Source organism: Nematolebias whitei, chromosome 7 (assembly GCF_014905685.2).
Source record: "Nematolebias whitei isolate Nwh7 chromosome 7, NemWhi1, whole genome shotgun sequence".
NCBI classification, from domain to species: Eukaryota; Metazoa; Chordata; class Actinopteri; order Cyprinodontiformes; family Rivulidae; genus Nematolebias; species Nematolebias whitei.
The window spans coordinates 46,488,118-46,506,988 of record NC_056504.1 but is presented as its reverse complement, the minus strand read 5'-3'; the positions used below and the strand labels follow the sequence as shown (position 1 = coordinate 46,506,988).

Here is an 18,871-nt window from a genome sequence, read left to right as displayed (position 1 = left end):
GATTGCTGGACATGGGCACCAGCGACCCCCGTGACCCAAAATGGAATAAGCGGGTAAAGATGATGGATGGATGGACGTTACTCAGTTTCTGTGAAGAGTTTTCTCCTATTCATTTCCTATGGGAAATTTGGCGTCTTTGTTAGCAAAATATGTCACCATGGTAACTGCGAAGGCCAATAAAAGTAATTGCACTCTTCCCGGAGCCGGACCGGTCGTTTTGATATAACTTTTGTGGGGGTCCACATTGCGGTTCGGCCCGCATTAAAGTTGAAAAAGATACGCTTTTCAGGTGTAGAATAAGTGGGCAGTCACCAACTTCCTGGAGTTGGTGAAATATTGTGCCTTTGTTCGCTAATTGCGTCGCCACGGTAACTCGAAATGCCAATAAAAGTAATAGCACACATCACGGGGCCGAGCCAGTCGTTTTGATATAACTTTTGCGGGGGTAGACGCTGTGGTTTGGGCCGCATTAACGGAGATAGAAATGTAGACACACTTCCGATGTGCCTGCCATGCATTTGGACACGATTTGGCCCACCAGTTAAATAGTCCTGATCTACACTATAGAAAACCTGTTTGCATCTAATTTTCTATACAACAGTGATGGCTTGCAGGTAATTTATACCTCAATTTACCAAAATTTAAACTAAACCCACAAAATAAACGTCGCAGACTCTGGACCCTGACTCTGTACATGTACATACCTGTATACTGCTAATAGGCAATTTGACAAAGAAGCTTGTCAAATATTTTATAATTTTTATGCATTTATGATTGCTGTTTTTATCTCTTAAGACTAAATATGTTATATCGGTGGCAATTTTTAAAATGCATTTGATTTCTGTAGCTCTTCCCCAGACCTCTCCTGAACTCAATTTAGGAAGGAATACTCTGATAATAATCAGAAAACTTTTTTCTACAAATTATTAAATTAACAAGCAAATTATATGTTACAAGGAAAGCACCCTAAATGATGCTTACTCAAATGAACCACGCTCACATCAGGCCGGTGAAGATTTATATCCAGCAGTTTTACTTGCAAGATATCAGAATAAGTTCACATCAATTTGTTAAATGTATACACATGAAGCCAGGTCTCTATGATCTGCAAATGCTGTATTGTCCGCTCACTTTTTATATCCTTATCAGCCTGACAAGGTTTCAGTGGGTGTCCTCAAAGTCAGCTGTAGTCTTACATGGCACTCCTGGCCTTCACAGATAGTCCATGAGCATCTCTTCAGGAGAGTTTTGAGAGACAACTTGGTTGTTTAAGGAAAAGATCACTAGTAATAATATATCCGTAACTTCATAACCTATGACCAAAATCCTCTGGCATTACAGTATACTTATTTTGCATCTTGATGAACACCCAAATATATTTTCCATAAAGTGTAAAAAAGTCAGAACTGAGGCGAGAGAGGTTACTTTTTATTCATATGCAATTTTAAAAGTTAGTAGCACAAGATAGATGTGTTTGTTAGTCACAGTGCCATATTAAGGCATTAATGCTGCTGGTAAACATACATTCTATGTTTAAAGGGCACGTTTAATCTGACGTATAAAGCGCATAAAAATAAACTGCGTTCAAGAGCACGGGCAGTACAAAGCACACACAGAGTAAAGATTACTGTGTATTCTGACTGGGAGATTATTATGAGGTTGATATTTTTATATTAAATGAGCAGAGACTACATGTAAATGCATGCATTATGTCATATTCAACAGCTTTTACAAGTACAAAAATGAAAACTCAAATGAGCGGTTAAATAATATTAGACAAAAATACAAAACTGAAGTGGCTTTGTCCTATAAAGAGTCACAGACAGTCGTAATAAAACAGGCAGTTCTCTGAAGGAAGGCAAGTTGACTTTGAATGATGTCAGACTGCCTTAAAAAGATCTTTCTTCTTCTAACGTTTATTTGAATAAAAGTAGCATAATCTGCAATAAACGCAACAGAAAGTACGCAGCACATATAAATAGGAAGTGGCTCAGAAACTCTTCTGTGGAACCATTTTGAGGAGTTGACCAACATCCTGCGACCACTCCCCGAGCCACAAATTACCAAACATTTCTAATGTTCTCACTTTAACTTTAAAAACAAACTGACTTTTGTGCCTCGAATTAGAAAACGATTAAATTCTGACCTTAAAATATCCACATTTAACAGACGGGTTTCTTTTTACATGTAAAAAAAATAATTAAAAAAACCAAGAGAAACAAGCAGAACTGTATTGTTGAGGTTTTGATGGTGCGTCTGTTCTTCTGGCAAACATTAAACCCACATCACTAAGAGGAGAGCTGCCAGTAACACGTGACAATGACTTATAGTCGCACTTGACTGAATGTAAGGAAGGTGTAAGCTGAAACGAGGTAGTCAGAAGCCAAAATTATTCCTTTATCATCTTTAGATATTTTTATCAAGACAACAGGGTTTGCGAAGAAAAAACAATATTCTATATTTGAGGAGCTGTTTTACTGGGATCTGAGGAAAACAGGCAAAACTTCAATGCCTCTAACATTATTATTGACAATTTTACTTATTATAAAGTCACTTATTCTGTTTGCTCCAGCTTGAGATATACTAAAAGTGAGGTTATTTTTTAGGAATACTGATGCACCAGACACATAAAGGCACCAGCTTGTTGGTAAAACAGCAACTTTTTACACAATATATGAGGTATTTATAGAATACTAAGGACATCAAGGTGAATGATTGGTTAGCATCGCTTATAAAACTGGAGAAATAAGTACAAGTTGTTTGCTTATACTTTATTTTTCACTTATAGTGCCATACATGTGTGGACGTTTGGGATAATGTACATGAAACTAACATAGACCCAGTATATAAACTTCAGAAATGAGTAAGTAGATTAATAAATAATGCCCTTTTTAATACTACAAATCCATTCGTAAGGTCTTCGTCTTTAAATTTGAGCGATAAGAACTCGGGCAATCAGGTTAAAAACAAGACTTTCAAAAGATTTTTCAAGTTAAGGGAAAGTGATGATAATCTTAAGAGGGTCTTTTGTTTTTGAAGTAAGAAAAGTAAGAACTAAAGTCAATTACAGATGTGTTTCAGTTCTGCGTGTAAAGCTGTGGAATAAATTTAGTATCTCTATTTTAAGTTTTAGAAATAAATTAAAATGCAAATAAATGAAGAGTTAGTTTATAGTACTAGAAGTTGTGATGATGATAATTATTCAGTAATCAGCATTACATTTCCATATGTTACTAATAATTATATATTGAACACTGATGTACACTGATGGGTATTTTCTTCTTCTTTTGTTCATGTGTGGTTGTTGATTTTGTATATTTCTGTGTTCTGGGAAATCCATGGAGATTGAAAGGGGAGGCATAATAAGCCTATGGCTTCTGCTTATTCCTTTTGGTTCATATAGGATTTGGTTATTTGTTTGAAACTGTTCGACCAATTAAACCATTCATTCATTCAAAACAAACTTGCACAGGGTTTTAATAAACTGCAATATTGTGATAAAAATGGATTAAGTGCCATAAAGGCAATAAAAAAACTCTACAGTATGTTTAACCAGCCTAAAATAATTAATATTGAGTATTATTTGAAGATAAAACCACAGATAAATCAGCTGAACCCAGCTATTGTCTTTACTTTGTCATCAGGATGCACGGAGAAGCACCACAGCTTCTGTAACATGCAGAAAACCCACCAGAAAATTTGTTTTGTTTACCAAAACACTAGTTAGTCGACTATGTCTTCAAACAATGAGGTTGTGGATCATTTAATGTGGAAACATTAGAATGCAAAGCGAAATAAAACGAGACGAGTTTGTATTTAGCCGTGGGTTTGTGGGTCTACAGGATGACGCAGCAGCAGCTGTCCGGGTAGTTCTCGGCGCTGACTTTGTTTTCGTTTCCGTAGACGAAGTAGACGTGCATGCCTTCTTTCCACTTGTAGTTTACTTTAGTAATGGGGATCAGCTCCACAGTCTGCCTCTGGGAGACACAGATGCAGAGGCACGTTAGTGGAAAAAGTGAACTTTATGGGAAATTCTCATGTCTGCTTCTAACATGTTAGCTTAGCATGGACAAAAAGGAGAAGGAAACTTTTAATGGCATTAAACTGACCAACTTCCCTTTTTATCATTCTTTACAAGCATGTCAGTTAAACTTATCTTTTAAAATCCAAGCGGGTTCAGTGGTTGCAGCAAGAGGCACTTAAACAACTTCAGATTTCAATAAAATACTCATTTTTAAAGATAATAAAATACTTCTCCTCTCACAAACCCCCTTTAACATTAACAGACTATTCTTATTCTATGCTATTGCATAAAACTCCTAAAATTTTGATTTATGCCTCAACTGAGATTTCATTTTGTTACTTACGTTAAATAGAACGTACTAACTTTTCACTGTCATTTTTATTCTAAATGACTATTTTCTTCCTGAGCACAGGTAATGTTAAATTTCATATCTAACTGGCCACATCATAGTAAATGTATATGATGTATTTGGTCCCACCCGTCAGTCTAAAATTAAGGAAGAAAATTCGGTCTATATTGCCAAAACTGAATGAATAATTTTAGAAGCTGTCAGCTTTATGTTTTTTTACTTCCCACCTGCTGCAGGATCCTGAAGGTTTGAGCATACTTGGATTGATGCTCTTTAATCAGACGCTCAGAGGCCTCGTAAATGGTAGGGTTTGGGAACCCATACAGCGGGTAGACCTGTGAGGAGACACACACTTAAAACTTAATAAACTGTTATTCCTGTAGCAGCAGACTTTAATCACGCCACTGCTCCTCTAAACTCATCTGAAGAACAATCTGTGCATCACGTGGATTTTATTGAATGCTTTCAAAAAAGAGAGTTCTGGTCTGTGGTATTATCTAGAGGGTTGCCAAAGAAAAAGTAAACAACAAAGTTCAAAAATTTCCCCCATCTTAAAGTCCACTTGGCACACTGTGCTCTTTTGAAATGGCTTTTGGTTTTAAACATTTTATTCTTGAAATGATAATATGACTGCATTAGACTTCGAGGAACTCAGCCACTTGAGTCTTTTAAACAAAATGATCATAAAGCCACAATATAGATTACAGAGTCAAAAGCACAGCATGCTGGGTCATTGTCATTAAAGGCAAAATTATATATACAGTAGTCCCTCGCTACTTCGCAGTTCGTTTTTCACAGACTCGCTCTATCGTGGTTTTTCAAAATAAGATCGGACATGACGCACAACTGGCTGATTGACGGATGAGCCGAACGATCGGCATGGAATTTTTATTTAAAATAAATAATTTAAAATTAGTTAGCCCCTGCTGCACCTGTGTGCAGCCCACAGCTGCAGAGGAAGCTCCCTCCTGCAGCGTGTCAGACCTCCGCTCTGCAGTGGAGAAGTGGGCGTGGCCGAGAGCGCTGCCAGAGTGCCGCCTGAGGCAGAGAGCTGAAATCATGACAATCTGTGCTCTTTTAGAGCGTTTAGAAACATTGTTTAGAATATTGCAAGAGTATGGAAAGCGTTTAAAATGCCTTAATATATATATATATATATATATATATATATATATATTTAAATACTAAAATAAACTACTACTTACTTCTTGTACTACTATTCCTACTTCGTGTTTTTTTTACTTATCATGGGGCTTCAGGGTATGGATCCAGTGATAAACGAGGGACTACTGTAGATATTTTTTGTAATCTAAAAAGCAATTTATTATGAAAAATGCAATTACAACTTTTAAAAGTTTTAAGATCTTAAGATAAAAATTAAAGGACTTCTCAAACTTTAAAAACAATACGATGATATTCAATCATTTTTGAAAGATTTTGATAATTTGTTTAAACTCTATAATATAGATAGTTGTAAGACTTTATGTGATAATAATCTATGTGGTGTGTGTGTTTACCATGTACTGGCTGTTCTTGAACAGCTCCTTGCCGCTCACTGAACCCAGGTCATCAACCTTTAGCCCAGAGTTCTGCTCCACAACATGGTTATCCACATTGGTTTTCCTAAATAAACAGAGACACAAATTATTCACAACATTCATGCAAACTGCTCCACATTTATAATATCCAACCTATGCGCGATGCAAACATGAACAGAACTAGTGCTGTATAAAATTAAATACGTTTTTCACAGATGCTGTAACGAGCATTGCATTCATTAACACAATGAATGCGTGTTTGACTGGAGAATATAATTATAGCGCATCTATTGATGTTGATGTGAAGATTTATATCTTCTGTTTTTGTTTAAGTGTAAGCTCTGGCGCAGAGACAACAGGTGCAGGAAAACAGATGCTTTGACTCCCAAGGGCAGAGAGGCCCCGCCACGAAATATAAAAAGAAGTGGCAACGAGCCAAACATTCATGAAGGTCTGCAAACAAAGAGTCAGAAATCAAGCAAGTGGATTAAGACTGAAATATGTGAATGTTGATGAATGTTGTCTTCTTCATCCTTAATGCTTACAGTTCTGTCTGCTGGTCTGTCATAAAGATGCAAAGTCATTATAAAAGACAATCAATGGCGTCGGTCTATTTTTACTACATATAATAAAAGGTTGTAAAACGCCGATCAGAACTAAATATCTTGATGCGTTTGGAACTTTTTAAAAAGGTCTTATAAACTCTTCTCACTTCCCTGAAATATATTTAAATGCGCTGCAAGTTTTGCATAAAAGCATTCTCAGGAGAATACTGCAAGCTTACCATAAATGTCTCAGTTAACGTCTTTTTTCTTTTAAAAGACCATAAACGTGTATGAAAACCTTCCAAGGCTCTAAAACCGGAACATCCTACAGGAACTTGCATTTTTTTAAGCTAGAAGAACTTTCTATCCGACATCTGATTTCTCCGAACTTGTCTAAGAACCATTAGGCGTTCTCATGATCCATTTAAGCCTTTGCTGGAATCAAAATGAGCATGTGAAAGCCCTGAAGGCTTTTCTTTCAAATAAATTGTTCAGGAATTCTTGCAACAAGCCTGCTCTCGTATTTAAAATAGGCACACCTCCCCTTTACTGTAGCACTGTCGAGGGTATTCTCCTCTGCTGTGTGGTATGCTAACAGCTGAGAACCAGAAGTGTTTTAAAGTCAGGGCCAGAAATCATTAGGTCTACTCTTCTAGACATGGACCGTGTGTTTTTGACATACTGTTAAAGAAAATAACACCTATTGTTAAAGATGCATCACATCCTGGAAATCACCCGTTTGCTCGTTAACCAACTTGAAAATGCTGCAGAGCCACTGGAGCTGGGACAATCAGGCTGAGAAACTTCTTCTGCCTTAGAGCTTCACACATTTCATTTGCCACTTTATTACTTATTATTTCGCTACTTTGTCATGCATTAATTTGCACATGCATATATCCTGCCATCAGTGGTGGGATGTAACTAAGTACACTTTCATGTATCTGTATTTTACTTAAGTAGAATTAAATGCAGGTACTTTCAACTTTTATTCCACTACACTTTACATAAAGTATCTGTACTTTCTACTACGCTACATTTCTATAATGTGTTGCATTACACGTTATATTCACGTTGCGTTTTTTTTATTTGTTCGTTAGTTTGAAAGTAACCAATGGCGAGAGGGGAGTTGGTCCATTGATCCACTGCAACGTGGGCAGGTAACGTTAAACCCGCCTTCAAGAAGAGCTGGGCCAGTGACGTATATTCTAGTATATAGTAGTCCCTCGTTTATCGCGGGGGATCTATCCCCTAAAGTAGGAATAGTAGTACAAGTAGTAGTTTATTTTATTATTTATATAGATATATATATTAAGGCATTTTAAACCCTTCCCACACTCTTGAAATATTCTAAACAATGTTTCTAAACGCTCTAAAAGAGCACAGAATGTCTTAATTTCAGCTCCCTGCCTCCTCTGCTCTTTGCCACCTGCAAGCGCTCTTGGCCACGCCCACTTCTCCGCTCTGCACGCTGAACAGCTGATCAGCTGTTCAGCTGCAGCAGTAAGGGCTGCACAAACTGCAGGAGGAAGCTCTGCTGCTTTGGGCGGCACAAATATGCAGCAGGTGCTGAATAATTTAAAATAATTTAAATAAAAATTTCATGCCGACTATGCGGCTCATCCAGCAATCAGCCAATTGTGTGTCATGTCCAATCTTATTTTGAAAAACCGCGATGGAGCGAATCCGAGATAAACTAACCACGAAGTAGGGTGGGACTACTTTACGTCATTGAGCTGGGCGCACCCGCAGCACCACTAACACACCCAAAATGGATTCCACCACGGAGAGTCAGCCAGAAGATACACACCACCCATGGCCTTATTGAAAGACTATTGAAAGACTATTGAAAGACTATTGAAAGATTATTGAAAGATTATTGAAAGACTGTTCAGTACAGCAGGACAGATTCTCTCTCCAAAAGAGCCGGACTGGACTCAAAAAAACTTTGAAAACCAACTTCTTCTGAAGAAAATTTTTGTAGCAGTATTAAAATGTGTCAGTTCATGATGTTAGGAGACAAGAGATGTCTCCAAATGTCTTGACACTCTGGTCCAAGTTTTGAAAATGTTGTCAGGAATTTAAAATATTGTTCAGTATTGACCCATTACAAGGTTGACGACTGTATTTTAACTAGAGTTGATGACAAACTGGAGTTGAAATGATCAGATATTCCTTTGTTCGGTCTAATGCTCCTTTTGTTCAGGCAGACAACTTTTACTTAAATGTGTTTACTGCAGTTAAAATGACACATTGGTTTTACTTTGTGTTAAATAAAAACTTTCAAACGTAGAATCGTTCCTCTTTCTTATTTTGATTAATGACATTTAACTCATGTCATCCCTGAAATCCTGACGCACAGAATCACAAGTCCAAGTGTGAACTGTGTCACAGAGTAAACACGATAAAAACATGAATTATCTGCAGCATTGTTCATTAAAATGACAACACTATTAATGTATTACAGAAAATACACATACGGTAGTACATTTAATGATACTGTAGACCATTGCATTAGGTATTACATTCAGCAAGCACTTTTAAAGTATTTTTAAAAGCAAATACTTTTACTCAAGTAAAAATGTTAATGTGGTACTTCTACTTTTACTAGAGTACATTGTCTGTTTATTTGTACTTTTACTTAAGTACAGTGTTTGAGTACTTTCTCTACCACTGCTGCAGAGCCATTGGAGCTGGGGCAATAAGGCTGAGAAACTTCTTCTACCTTAGAGCTGTACTTTATGTCTTCACACCCTTTGATTTGCCACTTTATTATTATTTCGTTACTTTGTCATGCATTAATTTGTACATGTACTATATACATCTAGCCATACTGTTCCTACAGACATATTAAGCTACAGACCTACAATATAATGCAACCAATGTCACCCAGGATTTCTGCTGCTACTCCTCTCGGGACATTGAGACCCATTCCTCTCTCCTACAGTGCACTGTGTCGTGTGTTCATTGAACTGAACAGTGTAGTACTGTCTCACAAGTGCAGTATTGTCTGTAGTGACAATGCTGCACATGCAAGACAGGTGTGTCTCATGAGAGATGTTCTTTTCATTGTTTGCTCTTGTGCGGTAGCCAGGTGTTCAGTGCTGCAGTCTTGTGATCCTGAGGTTGCGGGTTTGGGCCCAGGTCGTGTCAGGTAAGGCATCCGGCATAAAACAAATTAAATCTTTCATGCAAGTCTGCTCGCTGCGACGACCTCTGAAGAGGGAACAGCCGAAAGAAACTTACTTACGCTTGCTGCTATGAAGAGTTGTCACCGCATCTCATTTTATGTACAGCATAAACACAATTAAAACACTCTTGTTTAACTTTTGATCGGTCAATAAGACTTAAATATTTTCAATTTCAGTTTCTACAAGGATGTTTGGAATCTTGAATTATTGTTTTGCTCGAGAGTTGCAAGGCACAAACGAGTCACCAATCCTTTCAAAAACTCAAGAACGATCTAAAGCAACTCTCTTCAACTCTCCCGGGAAGTGTCTTATCACAAAAATCACAAATAAAGCGACATCAAAAACTGCCAGTAAAACCCACGAGAAATCAAATGCCAACATCTTCACATTCACCCCCTGCAAAAATCAAACCTAACTCTTTAATGTCTAAAGGCCTTAGGAGTTCATCAAACTGTTTGACCCCCCAACCCAAAATTACTGGAGTATTTTGTAAGACCTCAGGCAACTTCATATCAAAATCACGTGTTCAACTTTTCTAAAAACTCTTGAAAACATTCCAGAAACCCAATTTACTGTTGAGAACCCACACGTGCCCTCCCCAGCCCCTTCCTGGTAGAGCTGCGGTGCTTTACGGATACTCACCACTCCACTTTGAGTTTGATGTAGGCCAACAGCTGCTTTTTGCCTTTGCAGGTTTCACACTGCTTTGTCCCATTCCCATTACAGTTTGAACACCTCGACACACAAACAGACATTAGAAGATGCGCCACATTTTATACGTTCTTAACAAATCCAGCGCAAGTCCTGGTGACAGAATTTAAAGCAACATTTGTGGATTGGAGCGAAGTAACTTCTCTTTCAAACAGCTGCTTCCCTTTTTAGGTTAAAGCAAACACTGTAAAAGTATTGATGACAAATCAGAAAAAACTGCAGTTTCATTACTTTAAAGTTATATTAGACAAAAATACAGTTTTGCATTCTGTAGAGAGTATAAAAGGATTTGTGTCTTCAGTCCAGCTGCAGAGATGATGTAAACAGTAACCAGTGAGAGATCTCTTTAGACTCGCTTATCCTTAATTTTGCTGTATGTATTTTATATTCTTTATGCATTTTATTCCTGTTGATCTTTGTTCTTACTGTAAAGTGTCCTTGGGTGTCATGAAAGGCGCTTTTTAAATAAAATTATTATTATTATATGCATTTTGGGCTTTACTGCCATATTTACTTTACATATTGAGTTGTTAAAATAACACTGGCATCCATTTACTTGAAGTTGCACAAAATTTCTGCAAAGCTATTTCCCCCCCATTCAATACCTTTAAAGGGTTTTGACCAACAACTATAAATTTACAGTCTCTTAAAGAGGAGGGGTTGATTTCACCAACAAAAAAAAGGGTGTCTATATAATGGTTATGTACTTGGAGGTGCTCCATAAGGCCTGAAACAAATTTACCATCCGTCTGATTTATTGAATCCGACTCTTTAACGTTATATTATTTAACAGCAGAACTGCATTACTTGTCTTTTCCTGTTGCGTTGCATCTACTGCAGTTTTCATCGTCCTTCTTCCCGGAGCCGTCGCATCCTGTGCAGGATTTCTACACACAAAAACTTTTTTTTCTTAATTAAACACACTAAATATCAAGGCCTTTTGTTGTTTAAAAATACACCACAGCGACAAATATTACACACCTATAGATATTTTTACTATTATTTTACTGTTTAACTTGTTTTTTTCTTACATATCCACTTCCAGTGCAGTTTTGGCAGGGCTTCTTCCCTTTGCCATGGCAGCCATCGCATTCCTACACAAACACACAAATGTGTATACACAAGTAAAAAATTAAAAATAAAACATTATGGCCTTTAAGAGCCACACAATCTCTCAAAATCCTGGTTATAACTGGACACCTCAGTGCTATAATCATATATCACTTAGTTTAAATTTGACCTTACAGTCAGTTCTTTTAACAATGCAAACTTACAAACAAAACATTTATCGAGTCAATATAAAACTTGTAAATTTTATGATTATAACATCCTGATTGTCCCTGATGGACCATCTGCTGGGTGGCCCTTCCAAAACTTCAGAAATCCTTTATTCAATATTAACTAAACCATAAAACAACTTGTAGATTTGTGGTTCCCAAAGGTTTAAGCTTCTGGCTGAACAGTGTTAGATGTTTGCAACCCAACTACTGCTGGATGAAGGTCTTAAATCTTACTAAACCTCCAATTACACACGAGCACCATGACAACAAAAACAGCCTAAACAACAAAATATATGAATTTACACATTAATGATGACCATTTTTTATTTATAGGAAACGTTATTCAATTCAATTCAATTCAATTCAACAATACTTTATTAATCCCAAAGGGAAATTATTTTGTTGTTATAACTCGTTATCCTCATTTCATTAAGAGATGTTATAGATGCTGAAGGCTGTAGACAGGAAGGATCTCTTGTAAAGGTCCATCTCACAGTGGATCCTAAGAAACTGGCTGCAGATGCCGTCCGATCCGTCCATCCAGACTCGGCTGGCCTCTCGGTTCCCCTGGACTGTAGGACCGCCTGAATGCTGGGCTGAACTCCTCCCAGAGCGATGGCCACTCCTCCCAGCAGTCTGCTGAGCTCCTCGTCGCTGTGGACGGTCAACTGTAGGTGCCGAGAGACGATCCTGTCCTTCTGCTGTTGTGAGCCGTGTTTCCTGCTAGTTCCAGGATCTCAGTGGTCAGGCACTCGAGCACAGCTGGCAGGTAGATGAGAATGCGTCCACAGAACATCCTTTTCAACTCATTTGAGAGTTGGGGCCATAGTTGAGATATTATTTGAGCTTTTGAGATGTTAATCAGCTGCTGTTGTTGTAGAAAACTGCCTTGTTGCCATGGTTACGCATCATAACAAATGTCCAAAACCAAAAAATGTTTCAGTAAAAATCTTTCCGGCTGCACAGCATCTGATACCAGAGGAAACAATCATCCAAAAAATGGGATTTACATCCAGAAAACCAGGAATTAAAGTTTCCAAAAGCAAAATCTCAGAATGAAAGCAACAGAGCTGCTCCAACATGCAGCCACCTTGAGCGGCGCAATTCAATATAATATAAATTCAATATAAATTCAATTTTCAATATACCAAAACAATGCTAAAATGAATCACGTTAAAATGAATTTGCTTTCTAGAGATCATCTCGAGACCACCGACTTGGCATTTTATGACCTATAACGTGGTCTGCTTCGGTCAACTCCTTCAGAGCGTGTAAAGAGTTCACAGAACCCTCTGGAAACAGAACTTAATATAGACCCCAATAACATCTGCAAAGACTTCAATAAAGTGTCTTTTGGTTCCCTGACACATCTCAAAGGATCGAAATGAGCCTTCAACAGTTCCTGCAACAACGTCAAGAAGAACATTTCATACATTGAAAATGTAATTAGAAAACTGTCCGAGCCTCTAATTAAATTTAGTCCCGTGTTAATATTTGGAAAGAGAACTGTTGTAACTCCAACGATAAGATCACGTAAGACTTCCAGAGGATGACTGAAAGGGTGGAGGTTACCTGGCTCATTGAAGCCCACGTAGAGGACGACTTGACATCCGGTGGGGGCACACAACTTATTTTGAAATCACATAGAAGCTCCTTTGTGGCCTTCATAACCATGCATGACCAAAACAAAACCTAAATAAATAAATAAACCAAAGCCCTTCAAATCAACAGAAAACAGTGACCGGTAACCTTCTGACCTTGAAACTACTGGATAAGAACATTTCTTATGGTTTAAAAATAATTAGAGCCACACCAGAAGAAAAGGTAGCATCAAAAAACTAAAGCTGGAGAACAGTTGCAACAGATCCCTCACAAAAAAAAAACAAAAAAAAAAAACTTCATTGTCATGTGGCCTGATGAGGGTTTGCATCTGCTGGTCAGGTTAAATTACTACCCATGATGCATTGCTTCAAAACCAGGACACTCCCGGTTAAGTCAGTGCTGTGCATAAGTCAAAGACACCAAAGTCAGTGTCATCAAAAAATAACCACCTTTTTAAAATATATATAAAAAAATCACCTTAATGGAGGCGGTGAAGGGTACACGGACCTCCTCAGAGTGGTTAGTGAAGAGGTTGGGGGTCTTGACCTGCACCTCCCAGGGTCGCGGGGCGGGCTGGCTGTAGAAGTCGGCTGTCTCACCTTGCGAGGACAGAAACCACAGTAAACCGTCACTCAAAACCTCCTACGGTGAACTCTACATGTCTCACTGTAAACCATGTTGGAAAAAGAGGAACTGAAGAAAACCCAACAAAGTTCAGTCCGGTCATCTGGATGGTTTCTTTTTTCTTTTGTTTTTGTTGAGACGTTTCGTCCTTCATCAGTCCCACAATCAGCACACTCACACAGTGGACCAACCAGTTTGCTGGTGACAAGGACCACTGAGCATGAACTTTGATGTTTTGAACCACTTTGGCCATGGCTGCCTCAGAGGAGTCGAAGGGGGAGAGGGCGGACTCCAGAAACCATCTTATCACCAGCAAACTGACTGGTCCACTATGGGAGTGTGCTGCTTGTTCGACTAATTTAGTTCGTGGTTCCACGGACTGATGAAGTCCTTTGGATCATGCAAAACATCTCAACAAAAAACAAAAAAAAAAGAAACCGTCCAGATGACCTGACTGAACTTTGTTGGATTTTTTATCTGAATTATTGAGCACAAACGTTGAAATTAAAGAAAACATCTCAGAAAGCGTCAGCTTCTAGTTGGTTGAAGAAGTGTATTTCTGCTAAGTCAAGTTTCTTCTTCAGATATACAATTTTACTATACGTTAGCTAAGAACTACTGTACACAGATCTCTGCAAACGCTCGCTTACAAAAATGTTTTTGGCCAAAAATTCTAAAGCCAAAGAATGTAGGGATTTGCAAATACTAACACAAATCAGATTCATCACTGGAAAGTTTGTGCAGGTTTGTCAATAAAACAACAACAAAAAAAAGGTGTTTCCTAAAATCTGCAGGGTTGTAGATTCAAAAATATGCTTCTCGTGTTGTTTTTGTTTTTAGATGTGTTGAATCCGAGTCAGAGAAACTTTTAACATCGTGATGAGACCTGAAAACACGAGAATTCGTCACAAACTGCTCAGCCACCTCGTCACCACGTTCATGTGAAAACTCCTCGTTCAAGATGAAATCCAAATGATGGTCTTTTTAACCTCACAGCAGAAAAATAAGAATATTTTCAGGGTTTTAGAACAAAAAATGAATAAAAATAAATTACCTTCGTAAGGTTTTTGGGTCATTTCAGTCGACCTGGACTCAATGAACGTCTCCAGACGGTACTGTGGAACAGAAAACACGACATCCTGTCTGAACACGGTGAACAAATAACATTTTGGCTGACTGTGAAAGAGGAAAACTGATTTTATACTTTCAAAAAAAAAAAAAAAACAACTGGTATTACTGGATAGAGACAGACTGAACTGATTCGTGACTTGTTTAGACATGGTGTTTTGTCACGTAGTCCCTCGTTTATCGCGGGGGATCCGTACACTGAAGCGATAAGAAAAAAAACGCAAAGTAGGAACAGTAGTACAAGTACCGTATTTTCCAACGTCGCACCGCACTGCCCTATAAGTCGCATCAGTCCAAATAGGTCTAATAAAGTGGAAAAATCCATAAATATGTTGCTTCGCTGTGTACATTGCATCTATTATGCGTCACCACTGACTACCTCTAAATGTGGGCTGGTGTTGCACCAAAAATAGATCGACTGCCAAATGGCGGATGTGTGCACGGGAGGACTTAAGAATTGAACAAGATTAACACTTAAACAATTATTTGTTTGCTCGACATTATAGTAAAGGTGTGTCTCAGTTGAACTTTTACTTAATAAATGCACTTCAATGGTCAAATCAGCTGCGTTTCACCGGGGCAGCGAAATGAAGCTGATTTGACGGTTGCTCCAAGCGAGCAGAACGAAGGTGGCTGTATGGCAAGCCGAATGCTTCATTAATAGCCACTTTTTCCTATTACACAATGGCATGCCATACTACTCGAGTGCCATCTAGTGGCTGAAAATGGCGCTGTTCAATATTTTCAGTCAGAATGAAAACGGTTTTATCTCAGCCAAAAATTGGTTTATAAATATGGGAAAGAATCCATAAATAAGTCGCTTCAGCGTATAAGTTGCAGGGCATTTAAATTATGCAAAAAACCTGCGACCTATAGGCCGAAAAATCCAGACGTAAGTAGTAGTTTATTTCAGTATTTATATACAGGTATATAAAGGTGTTTTAAAACCTTACCACACTCTTGCAATATTCTAAACATTGTTTCTAAACTCTTAATGCTCTAAAAGAGCACAGAATGTCATGATTTCAGCTCCCTGCCAGCGCTCTTGGCCACGCCCACTTCTCCGCTGCAGAGCGGAGACGGGACACACAGGTGCAGCAGGTGCCAAGTAATTTTAAATAATTCAGTTTAAATAAAAATGGCATGCCGATCGTGCGGCTCATCCATCAATCAGCCATTTGTGTGTCATGCCCCATCTTATTTTGGAAAACCGCGATAGAGCGAGTCCTCGATAAACGAACCGTGAAGTAGCGAGGGACTACTGTAACACGATTATAACTTTCTAGCAAAAGAGACTCTTCACACCGTCTGCTACTTTTATGTACTTTTCATTTTATGTAGTTGTTAAAAAGGAATAATTTTGACATCTAAAATTCTTCATCTCAGAGTTTCTCGTCTTTGCAGCTAATTTTCCATCGAGTTCATAAAAAATGAACAATCTTAAGATTTCCAAGTGATTTGCACGGATACAAAACAGATTTGGGCATAAAAACAACTTTGTCTTTGATAAAAAGTGAGAACTGACACACATTACTGCGGCTGGACTTGTTGTCAGTCTGTAAAGACAACTTACGTGCTGAGTCAGCATTCACAACCTAGTTTTCCTGTTTAACGTTTCTTCCTTACATTTTGTGCAGTCAAAATTATTTCTGCACGCCGTGTGCTTTTTTTAAGTACCATAAATTAAAACGTTCAGCTCAGCTGGAAATAGTATGGTTTCAATGTTCGCAACTGCTATACTTTTTGAAGTTTTCAACTTTATTTACAAAAACGTTTCCCTTAAAAGTGCATTGGGATCTAAAAACATTCTGATTGAAACCCACTTCATCATACATTTTTGACTTTTGTCTTTTTTATATATCTTTTAGCTCTTACAAAGCGTCTAGCTAATTTGAGCTTTTCTTTAAAGTTTAATTAACTCCAGCTTTTAGCTACAGTTTAGCTAATTTTAGCTATGCTTTCGTCTCTTCTTTTATATTTTTACTGATAAAACTGCACAGAATCAATATTTGATTTACATTAAATCTTAGCTTTTTTTGCTTCGTACTTTGCTATAATAATAAAAAAAAACCATCACAAGCCGTTTCCCTCACTTATTAAGATGGTGCTGCTCTCTAGTGTCCTGCTAATTCATTGCTTATATTTAATGATCAAGACAGCAGCAATAAGCTAACTGCTGCTCATTCACAAAACCTTCTTTTTGTAGTTTAGAATAATTTGTTGCACAAAGACAACAGGTTATATTTGTATGAACGAGCAATAATCCCAGAATAAAACCAAACAAACAGGACAGAAAGTCTCCCACTCTGCAGACGACAGCTGGGGATTATTTGTTTGCATGATTTGTACTCAACACCAACAACAGCAACGCTACACCGTAAAACCAGATCACCCTGAAAGCGTTGAAAGGCTCCATGTTTGTGATGACGCCTTTTTCTGCCGGATCCGAACCGTAGCAGCAATGAGATGATGCATAGCTCTTGAACGCATCTCGAGCAACCTCCTCTGACAGAGCAGGGATGCTAAACACACAGAAGCACGACAGATGTGAACAAAAAAAACATTTGCAGCCACAGTAACCAGTTGAGCGGTGCAGCCTCTTACTTCCAGTTGTCAGGTGGGGGTCCAGGTTGGGGTGGAGCGACAGGCTCTGAAGGCATGGGGGGAGGCAGGTAACCTGAAACGAGGGTGGTAAATTTGTAATTAGCTGCAAAACGACATTTTCTTTGACGAGAGCTGAACTGTTCTTACCTGCTCCCATTCCCTCATAGCCGGGCATGTTGCCGAACATGTTGCCTGCTGGGGCGTTCAGGGGAGGATACACAGCTGGAGCAAAACAAACACTCAGTTCAGACGGCAGCTATTTATGGATTTACAAAGAGCTGAACTTTCCTGACTTTGCTGCTTGGTTTGGGCCTAAATCTGCAGAGATCAAAGCGGTGTGATTTTAATCATATGTCTTCTAAAATTTGTTCTTGTCAAAAGACGGATACGTTGGGTTTCTTATCTATAGTCGTATAAGCAGACGTGTGGCTCAGCTTAAAACCTGCAAACGGCGAAGAATATTACGCAACAAGTCAACAACATCGATACTGCGACAGCAGCCTTGTCATTTTCTGAATCAAATAGTTTAACGGCACGGTGGATCAGTTGGTAGAGCTGCCGCCTCTCGGCGAGCAGATCGCCGACTCAAATCCCAGCTGGAGGCCTTTATGGGTGGAGTTTGAAGGCTGATTGGTAACTCTAAATTGTCCCTAGGTGAGAGAGTGAATGGCTGTTTGTCTCTGTGTCCCTGTGAGGGACTGGAGACCTGTCCAGGGTGTCCCCCGCCTCTCGCACAGTGACTGCTGGACATGGAAACCAGTGACCCCAGAAAGGAGGAAGCGGGTAAAGATAATGGATGGAAATAGTTTAAAGGCAGTAAAGAGACAAATCATTTCCAAATAACTTTTGAATTTCAGAATATTTGCTGCTTATAGATTTTGATCACCTCATCATCATATCAAGGATGTAACTGCTGTTTGTTTTTGTTTAGATTTTTTGCAGCTACTTCAGTAAACAATGTGCTGTCAGTGGTTGTGTTTAAACTGAACCGTGCTGTAACTTAAAAAAAAAAAACTTTTATACTTTTCAAATCAATAATTTTATTAACAAATGGTTTCCCTAGTGAAATACTTTGAGATATCTTCAATTACTTAAAAAAATATATTATTTTTAATATCTGCTACATCATACTTGCTCTACGTTTGTCACCATAGAATATTATTTTTACCTTTTAGCTACTGTTAGATATTAGCTAGCTTTTGCTGCTTTTAGCTAATGTTCCACTACTTTAGGCTTTTAGTCAGCCTTCTGCTACTTTTAGTTATTAACTATCCTTCT

General features: G+C 38.3%; 1 protein-coding gene across 1 annotated transcript in view; it reads right to left on the bottom strand.

Annotated features, from left to right (window-relative positions):
- Positions 1-1,407: 1,407 nt before the first annotated feature.
- Positions 1,408-18,871, bottom strand: part of LOC119411997 (protein SSUH2 homolog) — a 19,655-nt gene continuing 2,191 nt past the window's right edge. Inside the window, exons 2-12 of the mRNA XM_037678969.1 lie at positions 17,741-17,815; positions 17,594-17,666; positions 17,382-17,511; positions 14,916-14,976; positions 13,715-13,836; positions 11,387-11,449; positions 11,163-11,242; positions 10,287-10,379; positions 5,891-5,996; positions 4,601-4,708; positions 1,408-3,977 (exon numbers count right to left, since the gene is read on the bottom strand). Coding sequence (XP_037534897.1) covers positions 3,837-3,977; positions 4,601-4,708; positions 5,891-5,996; positions 10,287-10,379; positions 11,163-11,242; positions 11,387-11,449; positions 13,715-13,836; positions 14,916-14,976; positions 17,382-17,511; positions 17,594-17,666; positions 17,741-17,815 — 1,052 coding nt within the window. The 3' untranslated portion in view covers positions 1,408-3,836. The remainder of the gene's footprint in view (positions 3,978-4,600; positions 4,709-5,890; positions 5,997-10,286; positions 10,380-11,162; positions 11,243-11,386; positions 11,450-13,714; positions 13,837-14,915; positions 14,977-17,381; positions 17,512-17,593; positions 17,667-17,740; positions 17,816-18,871) is intronic.